Consider the following 13,698-nt stretch of genomic DNA (forward strand, 5'->3'; position numbering starts at 1 on the left):
GGCTTACCAACATCAAATGCTATCACTTACATGTGGAATCTGAAAAAAGTATACAGTGAACTTCTTTGCAGAACAGACGCTGACTCACAGACATGCAAAACTTACAGTTTCCAAAGGAGACAGGTTGGGGAGTTGGGGGATGCGCTGGGAGTTTGGGATTTTTTTTTTTTTTTGTCTTTTTGCTATTTCTTTGGGCCACTCCCGAGGCATATGGAGGTTCCCAGGCTAGGGGTCCAATAGGAGCTGTAGCCGCCAGCCTACGCCAGAGCCACAGCAACGCGGGATCCGAGACACGTCTGCAACCTACACCACCTTAACCCACTGAGCAAGGGCAGGGACCGAACTCACAACCTCATGGTTCCTAGTCGGATTCGTTAACCACTGCGCCACGACAGGAACTCCCAGAATACTGGGTCTTTACCTAGTGTGGCAGGCAGTGTATTTATTTGAGGTGGCTTCTTTGAAGTGAATGCCTCAGGATATCAAAGCTTAAGTTGCCTCAGGCAATCACTGCTTAAGTCAGGCACTTGCATTACAAAAGAAAAAAGGAAAAGTAAAGCCACTTGTCAGTGCTTACCCAATAATAGTCTGTTCTTACTGTGTGGAGTATTTATAAATGTTTGTTTGTTGGGCCTAATTAGCTATGGTGGTCCTTTCCTTATGAATCTTCTATCTGGTTTTTCTTTATTGAAAGTGAAGTACTAAAGTCTACAACTATTCATGTAGAATTTCTCCCTTTAGGTATATCTATGTTAGTATCAAGTAATTTTAAGTTTTGTGGTTAGGTGCTTATATATTTATAATTGTTATACTCTATTGATGGATCAAATATTGTATTAATATATAGTGTCCTTCTTTGTCTCTTGTAATTCTTTTTTTTTTTTTTTTTTTTTTTGGCTGCCCCATGGCATAATGGAGTTCCCAGGCCAGGGATCAGATCTGAGTCACAGTTACAACCCATGCCACAGCTACAGCAACACTGGATCCTTAACCCATTGTGTCAGGCTAGGGATGGAACCTGCGACCCAGTGCTCTAGAGATGCCACCAGTCCCATTGCACCACAGCAGGAGCTCCTTCTTATAATTTTTTTTAGTATAAAATCTATTTTGTCTGATGACAACATAGACTCATTGCAGCTCACTTTTGGTTGGTCTTTGTATGAGAAAGCTTTCCCCATCATTTTCCTTTCTTTTTCTTTTGAAACAAATTTTTTTAATTGAAGTACAGTTGATTTAAAGTATTTTATTAGTTTCCAATGTAGAACATAATACTTTGATATTTTTATAGATTGTACATCATTAAAGTTATAAAATGGTGGCTGTATTCCCTATGCTGTACACTATATCCTTGTGGCTTATTTATTTTATACATATTTGTACTTCTTAATCTCCAGCCCCATCCTGCCCCTGCTCCCCATTGGTAACGAGTCTATTTGTTTTGTTATATTCATTTATTTTATTTTTTAGATTCCACAAATAACTGATAGTATACATATTCATCTTTCTCTGTTTGACTTTCTTTCTTTTTTTTTTTTTCTTTTTTTTTTTTTTGTCTTTTTAGGGATATGGAGGTTCCAAGGCTAGGGGTTGAATCGGAGCCGTAGCTGCCAGCCTATGCCACAGCCACAGCAACTCAGGATACAAGCTGTGTCTGCGACCTACACCACAGATCATGGCAATGCTGGATCCTTTAACCCACTGAGCGAGGACAGGGATCGAACCTGCATCCTCATGGATGCTAGTCAGATTGTGTTTCTGCTGAGCCACGATAGGAATTCCTGTTTTACTTATTTCACTAAGTATAATACCCTCCAGGTCCATCCATGTTGATGCAGATGGCAAAATTTATTCTTTTCTAATAGCTGAGTAATATCCCATTGTATATATAAACCACATTTTCTTTATCCATTCATCTGTTGCTTAGGTTGTATCCCTGTCTTGGCTATTGTAAATAATACTGCTGTGAACATTGAAGTGCATGTATCTTTTCAAATTAGTGTTTTCATTTTCTATGGATATATACCCAGGATTGTAACTGCTGAATCATATGGTAATTCTATTTTTAGTTCTATTTTTGTTTTCCATAGTGTCTGCACCAGTTTACATTCCCTTCAACAGTGTACTGGGGTTCCCTTTTGTCCACATCCTTGCCAGAATTTTTCATGTGCTTGTTGGCCATCTGTATGTCTTCTTTGGAAGAGTACCTATTCAAGTCTTCTGCCATTAGGTAATTGGGATGTTTATGTTTTTTGATACTAAGTTGTATAAGCTATTGGTGTATTTGGGGTATTAACCCCTTATCGGCAATATCATTTGCAAATGTTTTCTCCCTTTCAGTTGTTTGTCTTTATTTTTGTCAAAGGTTTCCATAGCTGCACACAGTTTTTAAGTTTAATTAGGTCTGATTTGTTTATTTTTGGTTGTGGTCCCTTTACCTTAGGGAACAGATAAAAAAATACATATTGCCATGATTTATGTCAAAGAGTGTTCTACCTATGTTTTCCTCTAAGAGTTTTATGACTTTTAGTCTTACTTAGGTCTTTAATTCATTTGAGCTTATTTTTGTATATGGTGTTAGAGAATTTCTAATTTCATTCTTTCACATGTAGCTGTGCAGTTTTCTCAGCACCACTTATCAAAGAGACTACCTTTAGCCCTTTATATATTCTTGCCTCCTTTGTCATAGATTAATTGACCATATGTGTGTGGGTTTATTTCTGGGCCCTCTATTGTTTTTCACTGATCTATATGTCTTTTTTAGTGCCAGTACCATCTTGTTTTGACTACTGTAGCTTTATAATACTCTGTGAAGATAGAGAGTGTGATACCTCCAGCTTTTTGTATTTGTTTTTGTTTTAGGGCCACACCATGGCATATGGAGGTTCCCAGGCTAGGGGTTGAATTGGAGCTGTAGCCACTGGCCACAGCCATGCCAAATCCAAGCCACGACTGTGACCTACACCACAGCTCATGACAACGCCAGATCCTTAACCCACTGAGCGAGGCCAGGGATCAAACCTGCGTCCTCATGGATGCTAGTCAGATTTGTTTCCACTGAACCATTGCAGGAACTCCTACACCTCCAGCTTTGTTCTTCTTTCTCAAGGTTGGTTTGGCAATTGCGAACCTTTGTGGTTCCATATAAATTTTAGGATTATTTGTTCTAGTTTTATGGAAAATGTCATAAGTGTTTTAATAAGTATTGAATTAAATAAAATCTGTAGATTGCCTTGGGATAATGTTGACATTTTAACAATATTATTTCTTCCTGTCAAACAACACAGGATATCTTTCCATTTCTTTGTATCATTTTTGAATTCCTTCGTCAGAGTTTCATTGTTTTCAGATTATAGATCTTTCACCTCCTTGATTAAATTTATTCCTAGGTATTTTATTCTTTTTGATGCAATTTTAAGTGGGATTGTTTTCTTGATTTCTCTTTCTGATAGTTGATTATTAGTGTATGGAAAGGCAATAGATTTCTGTACATTAACCTATATCCTATAGCTTTCCTGGACTCATTTATTAGTTCTTAGAGTGTTTTATGTCTTTTTCTTTTGTGATTGCTGTAGCTAAGACTTCTGATACTATGCTGAATAGAACTGGCAAGAGTGGGCATCCTTGTCTTGTTCCTAGTCTTAGGGGAAATGTTTTCAGCTTTTCATCATTGAGTATGATGTTAGCTGTGGGTTTATCATAAACGTCCTTTATTATGTTGAGATGTGTTCCTATTATGCCAACTTTGATGAGAATTTTTATCATGAATGGATGTTGATTTTTTTGCCAAATGCTTTTTCTGTGTCTGTTGAAATGATCGTGTGAATTTTAGCCTTCTTTTTGCTAATGTGGTATATCAACTGAGTGACTTATTGATATTGAACTATCCTTGCATCCCTGGAATAAATCCCATGTGATCATGGTGTATGATCCTTTTTATACATTGTTGAATTTTGGTAATTTTTTTTTTTTTTTTTTTTTTTTTTTTTGTCTATTTGCCATTTCTTGGGCCGCTCCCGCCGGCATATGGAGGTTCCCAGGCTAGGGGTCGAATCGGAGCTGTAGCCACCGGCCTACGCCAGAGCCACAGCAACGCAGGATCCGAGCCGCGTCTGCAACCTACACCACAGCTCACGGCAACGCCGGGTCCTTAACCCACTGAGCAAGGGCAGGGACCGAACCCGCAACCTCATGGTTCCTAGTCGGATTCGTTAACCACTGCGCCACGACGGGAACTCCTGAATTTTGGTAATATTTTTTGAGGATTTTTGCATCTATATTCATCTGAGATGTTGCCCAGTAATTTTTCTTTTTTGGAATGTCTTTTTCTGGATTTGGTATCAGGGTAATGATGGCCTCATAGAATGAATTTGGGAGTGTCCCCTCTTGTTCTTTTTTTTTTTTTTTTTTTTTTTGTCTTTTTGCCATTTCTTGGGCTGCTCCCATGGCATATGGAGGTTCCCAGGCTAGGGGTCCAGTCAGAGCTGCGGCCGCCAGCCTATGCCAGAGCCACAGCAACGCAAGATCCGAGCTGCATCTGCGACCTACACCACAGCTCACGGCAACGCCAGATCCTTAACCCACTGAACAAGGGCAGGGATCGAACCCGCAACCTCATGGTTCCTAGTCAGATTCGTTAACCACTTTGCCACGATGGGAACTCTTTTTTTTTTTTTTTTTTTTTTTAAGGGCCGCAGGTGCAGTACATGGAAATTCCCAGGCTAGGGGTCTAATTTGAGCTGTAGCTCCTGGCCTACACCACAGCCACAGCAACGCAAGATCTTAGCCACATCTGCAACCTGTACCACAGCTCATGGCAACACTGGGTCCTTAACCCACTGACTGAGGCCAAGGATCAAACCTGCATCCTCATGGATCTTAGTCAGGTTTGTTACTGCTGAGCCACAATAAAAATTCCCCCTCTTCATTTTATTGGAATAAAATGAAGCTAGATATTAGTTCTTCATATATTTTGTAGGATTTCTCTGTGAAACTATTTCATTCTTGAATTTATGTTTGCTGGGAGGTTTTTTGTTTTTTTGTTTTCCTTTGTTGGCCACTCCACAGCATATGGAGTTCAGGGGCCAGGGACCAGATCTAGCTGCAGTTGTGACCCTGCCATAGCTGCAGCAACGCTGGATCTTTTAACCCATTGTGATGGGTTGGGGATTGAATCTACATCCTGGCACTGCAAAGGTGCCTGCTGATCCCATTGCACCACAGAGGGAACTCTGATTTTTCTTAGATTTTAATATTTCCATGTACATTATAGAAGCAGCTTGTATATTTCTACAAAAGAGCCTTATGGGATTTTGACTGCTATTGTATTGAGTCTGTAGATCAACTGGGTAAGATTTAACACATTCACAGTAGTGAGTCTTCCTATAAACATGGCATTTCTTTATGTCTTTTAAATTTTTTCTCAGAAAAGTTTTGCTATTTTCAGTGTAAAGGTATTACACATCTTTAAGTAAATTTACCACAAGATAGTTGATGTTTTAGAATGTAGTTGAAACTTGTATTGCTCTTAAATTTCATTTTATAGTCATATATTTCTAGTATATAGAAATATGGTTGTTTTCTGAACCTTGTATCCTGCAGTCTTGCTCAATTTGCTTCATAGTTCTAGAAATTGGTTTGTCTACCCTTTTGGCTTTTCACCATACATGATCTTGTGATCTGCAAATAAGGATGGTTTTCTTTTTCTTTTCAAGTCTATGGCATTTAATTCCTTTTCATGTATTAGCTGGAATTTTCCACAGTGTCGAGTAGGGGCAAGGAGAACCTTGGGGAAAGTGCATTTAGCATTTCTCCAGCAGCCCAAGTTTGGCCATGGGTGCTGCAGGGGCCCTTCCAGATGGAGGAGGCACCCTCTGGCTTCAGCTACTCTGCTCTCCTTGAAGGAGTATGGGACTCCTCAGACACTCTCCCCGCATCTGTGGGGGACATCACGTGGAATTCTTCCTTGAGGTGTTAACTGGTAAGACACAGTGATTTCTACTGGGACAGCAGCATTGCATTCTTTGGGCAAACCTGACTGGACTTTGATGTTTTGTTTCTTTTTTTTTTTTTTTTTTTTTTTTTTGTCTTTTTTGCCATTTCTTGGGCCACTCCTGTGGCATATGGAGGTTCCCAGGCTAGGGGTCAAATCGGAGCTGTAGCTGCTGGCCTACTCCAGAGCTGCAGCAACGTGGGATTCGAGCCACGTCTGCAACCTACACCACAGCTCACGGCAACACCAGATCCTTAACCCACTGAGCAAGGCCAAGGATCAAACCCATAACCTCATGGTTCCTAGTCGGATTCGCTAACCACTGAGCCACAACGGGAACGCCAATGTTTTGTTTCTTTTATGGTTGCTTGGTTAGATCTGCCAACGTTTTGTCTGGAGTGTTTTAAAGGCTTTTGGCCCATAATCTCTCTTCTTGCTGTAACCTCATCAGGTTTCTGCATCACTGCCATGCCAGTCTCATCCACCATCAGCGCTCAGTTCCTCTCCTTGTGCTGCTTCTCCTTTGGGGCTATACTTGGGGTGCAAAGAACAGAGGGGCTGTGCTGCCACTGACTCCTAATCTCTGGGCACACAATATGCAGCACAGTTCCCAGCTGTCCTGGTCCTCCCATAATGGCACTGATCAGTCAAGCAGGCAGCCTTTGGGTTGGATTGTGCAGTCCCCTACTACAACTTCAGGATTCAGGTCCCATGGGGTCTGCTTTGAGGCCCTCTCTGGCCTGTAGACAGTCAGGGCATGTGGCCTAGAGGTGACCAGGCTACAGCTTTGCAGAGTGAGGGAGGGACAGTAGCTGCCGCCCAGCCCCACACTTTCACTGTAGTGTCAGCAGTTAAAAGGTTCCCCATGGAATTCCTCTTGTGGCTCAGCAGGTTAAGAACCCAGTTAAGATACCCATGGACTAGTATCCATGAGGATGCGGGTTTGATCCCTGGCCTTTCTCAGTGGGTTAAGGATCCAGTGTTGCCATGAGTTGTGGTGGAGGTCGCAGATGCAGCTCGGATCTGACATTGCTGTAGCTGTAGCATAGGCTGCAGGTGTGGCTCTAAAAAGACACACACACGTGAAAAAAAAAGATGCACCATGGCTGGTCCTGAAACCACTCTCTCCTGAGGATCGAAAAACTGCAGGATCCCCCAGGGCCACTGAGGGAGGCCAGCTGACGGAAGCCACATGTCTCTTCCTCTTCTTGTTTCATAGATGAACACGCCTCGAACAGCAGTGGGGACGCCGTGTCTGGCCCCGGCACTCAGCCCTCTACCCACCGTGGTCATTCCCGGAGCTGCCCCAGCCCTGCCTGTGCCCATGCCAGGTACTCCCCTCTCCTGCCTCCCAGCCCCACCCTATGCACTGCCTTCAGGCCCGTATGGAAACCTGCTCCCAGCTCCAGTGTTCTGGGGGCCCTGGGCAGCCCAGGCTGGCAGTCGGAGCTCCCCAGGCACGCCAGCACTCCCCATGTTCCTGCAGCCGCCCGTGGTCAGCATGTCCGGCCCCGGGCTGCGGATCACATAGCTCTCTGTCTCACCACTTGCCAGGTGGAACGCACTGGACTGAACAGCCTAGAGAAGTGGGGTTGTGGTTTGGCCTCCGGGTCCTGCTGCACCTGCCCGCAGGTGACCAGCTGGGGGGCTGGCCCCTGGGCCACAATCCTCACTTCCTTTTTTGCTGCAGACCTGTTCCTTCTTAGGTTGCCATGGTTTCCGTGTGCTGTCTCGGCACTCACCTCCTGTATTTAAATTGATGGTTAGAACATTGTAATCATCCTGCAGAAGTACAGTGCCTTGAATTCTGGCTTTTCCATTCGCTGATAGAAAGAGATGTTTTAAAAATTAAGTATCAGGAGTTCCCACTGTGGAACAATGGGATCGGTGACATCTTGAGAGCGCTGGGAGGCAGGTTTGATCCCCGGCCTGGCACAGTGGGTTGAGGAGCCAGCGTTGCCGCAGCTGCAGATTAGGTTGCAACTATGGCTCGGATCTGATCCCTGGCCAGGGAACTCCATATGCTGTGGGGCAGCCAAAAAAGAAAAAAAAAATTATGTATCAGAAAAGGTATATATATCATTTACAGTTAAGTCGTGCATTGATTTCTTGCTTGCCCATTTTAAGTCACAGAGATAAGAATGGTTTACACATCTGACGCTAAAGTCTGATTTTTCCCTTTCTGGTGTACATGCCTTTAAAACATTGAACTAGTGGACCTTGAATACTGAAGAGTTGCAATGCTCAAGGAGCTCTGCTTTGTACTTATAAAACGAGGTCTCTCTAGCTGCACAGTCAGTGATAGCAAACAGATGGACACGCTCCCTCACCTTCAGCACTGTGGGCACTGCCAGCAAGCTGCCTGGCGGTACATGGTTTGGGAGCGGTGCATTGCCAGTGGTAGCTGGTCTCTTAGGGAGGAAGGTCAGCATCTGTGTTTGGCTGTGTGGAACCTGCTGTAAAGTGCTTGCTAAGCAGACATGCCCTCATCACCCAAAACCTGCAGGGCTGCTGAGAAGGGGGCGAGAGGGACTAAAGGTGTGTGTCCGGTGCAGGAGCACAGGCAGGTTGCTGGCTCTGCAGAGACAGCGTGGCCCCTGCTGCCCAGAGGGCCCTCCAACCCTCCCGCCGCCGCCTGCCTGCCTGCCTCTTCTGTCATTTGCACTGAGGCCTGTGGCTCCTGGCTTAGCCTTGCCATGTGCTCACAGGCTGTTCCACTCATCCCTGGCCTTCAGGCTATTCTCCAGGCCCAGAGGCTGCCCTGCTGGGGGTGGAATGTTCCTCTTCCAGAGATTTCAGTGGCACTTGTCTCAGACAGGCACCTCACAGCCCAGGGCGGGAGCTGAAGGCCCCACACTTCACTGGCCAAGATGGTTCCCCTTTCCCACTGGGAGGCAGCTGGTTGGGCTGCTCAGCTATGAATTGTACAGTTCTGCTGTACTTCAGGACTTTACTAGGACTGGCTGACTTATTTTAGTTTAAATATATTATCCTATCAATTCAGTTAGAATTGAATTTTCTAGATGATTGTGCACAATCTTCTGCCAGGGCAACAATGCTATAGTAAGAGATTTCTGTTCTCTGTAATGTGCCCCTCAGTCCTTGGGTTGAGAATCACATGCGCCTGGTTCCTGAGGGTGGTAGAAGCTGCCCTTTCCTGCTCCCCCTGCTGTACCAGACATGGAGTCCTGGCCTTGGACATGAACGGTCCCAGTGGCACAGAATCCCCAAGAGATTGTATATATGAAGGAGAAAAATAAACATTTTTGCTTGAAAACAGTGTGGAACAACATCTTTTTCTTATCTTCTGTCCACGTAAAACATGCACCAGCCAGCCTCTTAGGGAGGACAGGGGTGCATGGCCCTGGCAGGCAGCACAGCCCTGTCCTGGGCACAGCTTCACTTTCAGCTCCACGCCTGCCATCAACCCCTCGTCTAGGGGGTCATGGTGGCCATGAAGGGCCTGGGGCTAAGTGGCAGGTTCTGTCTTCCTACCAAGAGCCAGGTGTGGTTGACACTGAGCTAACCGGGCTCAGAGGATGAGACTGGGGCTTTGGGCAGGGCCCCCATGTTCACTTGGCGTCTGAACTCTGAACTTGATCTGCTTTTAGACGTGCAGTGTGCTCTGCCCAGTGGAGGCCAGGAGTCTCTGACCCCTGTCCCTGTTGGCTGTTTCACAGAAAGCCAGGTTTGGGGACAGCTTCCTCGCAGGGCTCAGCACATTTTCCCGGTTCATGGACCTTACGCCCAGCAGCGTTCATCCCCGAGTGCATTCTGCACGCACTCAAGCTGGGGGGTCGTGGTGCCTCCTGCCCCACCCAGCTGGGGTGGCTGCCCTGGTCCCTCCGTCCTGTCTCCATGGAGATGCAGTCAGGCTTTGTGCCCCTGGCTACCTGCAGTGATCGACTCAGCACTGGCTCTGAGTAGAGGCCAGGGCATCTCGGAGATGCTCTTCCTGCTGTGCCCAAGGAGCCAGAGGCACCTCGCTCTCCAGAGCTGGGAGCATGCAGGCACTGAGAGGCACTACCTGGTTTGCATGGTTCCTCGATGTGGAAGGTGGTCCGATGGCAGAGGCAGCCCCAGGGGTCTGCCTGCATAGCGCGTGGGTCATGGTCAGGCGGCCCAGCTCTTCCAGGAGCGTGACCACTCTGATGTCGTCATTCCAGCTTCCAGGGCCTCATGTGACCTCATTGGGCCTGTAATGAGCTGTGGCGGTTTTGTTTTCTAGATTCTGAAAGTGAGAAGCCCGACTGAGCCCAGGCAGGCTGCCAGACCCAGACGCCAGGCCTCCTGTCATCTCACGCAGAGAAGGCGAACCCACGCCTCGTGTCCAGTTCACCATGTTTTGTAACCACTTTCTAAGCATTTTTTATTCACAATTGGAAACACAAATGTAAGCAAGAATAAAAAATATTTTGGGGGAAACAGGACGTTGGTTTTTCAAACTCTCCTTTCTAGCAAGACAAGCAGGTGACCTGGGACAGTGGTGAGCAAATGAAGGTATTGGAGAAACTCCTGGGACCACACAGCTGGACGGGTCTGGGGGTAGGGACCCTTAGCTAAGGGGTGAAGAATACTTTATGTGGTGCTCTACAGTTGTTTTGTTTGTTAACTTGCTTGCTTGCCACACCCACGGCATATGGAGTTTCCCAGGCTAGGGGTCTAATTGGAGCTACAGTTACCAGCCTACTCTACAGCCACAGCAATGCCAGATCCCAGCTGCATCTGCGACCTACACCACAGCTCACAGCAACACAGGGTCTGAGCTACGTCTGTGACCTGCACCACAGCTCACGGCAACGCTGGATCCTTAACCTACCACATCTTCATGGATATTAGTCGGGTTCTTAACCTGCTGAGCCAAAACAGGACCTCCCACTTTGCAGTTTTATATGGTGCTCTATAACACACCAGCTAGCCCAAGGATCTTGTGTAAAAAGATCCCACCTTGGAGTTCCCATCGTGGCTCAGCAGAAATGAACCTGACTAGCATCCATGAGGACACAGTTTCGATTACCGGCCTTGCTTAATGGATTAAGGATCCTGCATTGCCATGAGCTGTGGTGTAGGTCGCAGATGTGTCTTGGATCTGGTGTTGCTGTGGCTGTGGTGTAGGCCTGCAGCTACAGCTCCAATTTGACCTCTAGCTTGGAAACCTCTATACGCTGTGGGTGTGGCCCTAAAAAAGACCAAAAAAAAAAAAGTCCCACCTTTCAGAGAGGCAGCTGAGGCTGTGGAGCTTGGATGGTCTGAGCCACATTTTCAGGCTGTCTCCCCATTCACGTCCAGGGCAGCTCCCTTCTTTGCAGAGCCCTGGAGGCATCAGACCCTTGGGGGCTGGACATTGGTGCCCCTCTCTGCTGATGGCTCTGTGGCCCTCCTGGATGTAGGCCTTCATGCTCACAGCTCCATTCATTTCACTGACCTGCAGGCTGTCCTACTCCATGTCACTTGAGGGCTTGTCATCTTTCTCCCAAGCCCAGGACAGGCATCCACAGCGGTCTGAAATGTTCCTTCCTCTAGAATCCATGTGCACCCCTGGGAGGGGACAGCCAGAGACCCCTGGCCTCGGTGGGCGGCAGGATGTTCCCACTGGCCTTTGGTGTGATGTAGCAGATGCGGTAGAGCATCCGAAGTTCAGAGGAAACCTGCTAGTGGCCTCACAGGATAACATATGGAGGTTAAGCTGCAGCCTGGCCAGTGGGAGTGGGGCCTCTCATTGGAGCCCAGGGTAGAATTCAGGGTGCCCCCATTCACTGGGATAAGAAACTTGTATCTTTGTTTTCCTTAATCTCAGACTGCAGAGTATTGTTTCCTCCAGTGACAAACATGGGATAGGAGCAGCAGCACCAGGTCATGCCACCCCTGAAACCCACAGATGCTGCACGTAACACTGTAGTTGTCGAAGGTGTTTCCACACGTCATTTATGCTCATCACACGAAATGCCAGCCCCTGGGACTCAGCTTCCATCCAGCCTGGGCCTCCTCCCACCCCTCAGCTTCTTCCAGGCTGTGCAGATGCACTTTGGGGGCACACACAGGGGCTGTCCACATCATTCCCTGCCATCTCTTGGTGCCACTGCCCAGATCAGGTGGTCATGCCCCAGTGTGTGCAGGTGCCCATGGACCCTGCCCTCTTCTGAGATAGAGCAGGCAAGTGTGCTGCCAGATGGAATGTACATTTTCATTGGGTTCATTTTGTCACTGTTTGTGGCTCTTGTTACTGGTTTTCTATTGATGACAAAAATGCACAGGTCACCTTTCAGATGGCAGATTTATTTAAATCATTCCTTTTAAGCAAATAGTAGTACAGGTGTTGCTGTTGAAAATTGAAAAAAGGGAGTTTCCACTGTGGCACAATGGAACCAGCAGTGTCTCTGCAGCGCCAGGATTCAGGTTCGATTCCCCAGCCCAGCACAATGGATCAATGGATCTGGCATTGCTACAACTGTGGTATAGGTCACAACTGTGGCTGGGATCTGATCTTTGGCCTGGGGAACTCCATATACCAAGGGGTAGCCAAAAAAGAAAAAAATTTTGTGGTAAGATAGCAGTAACTAAAGGTAAAAGTAGAACAAGAACTAGTGTTACAAATTGCAAGGGCAGATGGCTGAAGTTTGGAAAACCACCAGGGGCTCACAAGTTGTCATAACAGGACCTGGGATGTGAACACCTACAAGGACCCAAGTTTCGTCCAGAATTTGAGTAGGCAGCCATCAGATTCCTTTCCTAGGGGGTGTGGTTCTTGTGCGGAGAGATGGGATGGAACTCCTGGACCTATTGAATACCTGTTCACACCACAGCATCACTGAGCATTTGCCCACCTCCCCAGCACATCTTTGGAGTGGGAGCCAGTGGGCACCTTACCTCCTGGGACCCTGAGTAAGCAGAGCCTGTCCCACCCCCACTCCAGGAGCAGCCAGGGTCCTCCCCGCAGGTGAGGATGGCCCTCTGGAAGCAGCAGCTTCTTTTTTTTTTTTTTTTTTTTGTCTTTTTTGTCTTTTCTAGGGCCACACCCACAGCATATGGAGGTTCCCAGGCTAGGGGTCTAATCGGAGCTGTAGCCACTGGCCTACACCACAGCCACAGCAATGCAAGATCTGAGCCACATCTGCGACCTACACCACAGCTCAGGGCAATGCTGGATCCTTAAGCCACTGAGCGAGGCCAGGGATGGAATCTGCAACCTCATGGTTCCTAGTCGGATTGGTAACCACGGGGCCACAACAGGAACTCCTGGAAGCAGCTTCTTTGCCATATTGATCAGAACAGGTGGAGAGACAAGCCCAGGATGCTGACAGCCAAGCTGCCCCCGGGGGTGGGGAGAGGGGTGGGGGATTCTGCACGTCCAGCCTCCTCTGCTGCCCAGTGGCTCTAGCATAAACTCCAATCCCGTGTGTTGAAGTCCAGGACTCTCGTTGGTCACAACCACCAGATGTGTCCCTAGGCTTCTGACCTGGCTGCTGGGACATGATTCACCCACCTCTGCGCCCTGCTGCTCTCAGTCCTGCCACCCTTGGGATCTTCCCTTCAGTGGGATTGGTCACATGGCCAGCAGGAACATCTCGAGGGTGGGTCTCATGTATCACACTTGGTTTTAGGGCTCCCAAGGACAGAACTTAAGGATATCTTCTGTATATTCCAGAATTGTCAATGAGCACAGCTGCTGCATGATGAATCATGGCCAAAAGTCAAACTCTCCCTGTGAG

The 13,698-nt window shown here is 47.1% G+C and overlaps 1 protein-coding gene across 47 annotated transcripts in view; it reads left to right on the forward strand.

Moving 5' to 3' along the window:
- Window positions 1-10,414, forward strand: part of WNK2 (WNK lysine deficient protein kinase 2) — a 126,252-nt gene extending 115,838 nt beyond the window's left edge. For 26 of the 47 annotated variants that reach the window (XR_014841146.1, XM_085018336.1, XM_085018338.1 and 23 more), the window contains 2 exons: window positions 7,209-7,320; window positions 10,218-10,414. Coding sequence is in view for 46 of the 47 variants with exons in the window: in XM_085018336.1 (XP_084874462.1) it covers window positions 7,209-7,320; window positions 10,218-10,243 (138 nt within the window). In the remaining variant the exon portion in view is untranslated. Of the gene's footprint in view, window positions 1-7,208; window positions 8,033-9,088; window positions 9,267-10,217 lie in introns of those variants that run through there. The other 21 variants (XM_021088175.2, XM_021088148.2, XM_085018304.1 and 18 more) reach the window with 3 other exon arrangements.
- The last annotated feature ends 3,284 nt before the right edge of the window (window positions 10,415-13,698 follow it).

Source organism: Sus scrofa, chromosome 3 (assembly GCF_054392235.1).
Source record: "Sus scrofa isolate SSC_HxYL_T2T_F1_AM1 chromosome 3, Sscrofa_HxYL_maternal_Yorkshire_Landrace_v2.0, whole genome shotgun sequence".
In the NCBI taxonomy this organism is placed as follows: Eukaryota; Metazoa; Chordata; class Mammalia; order Artiodactyla; family Suidae; genus Sus; species Sus scrofa.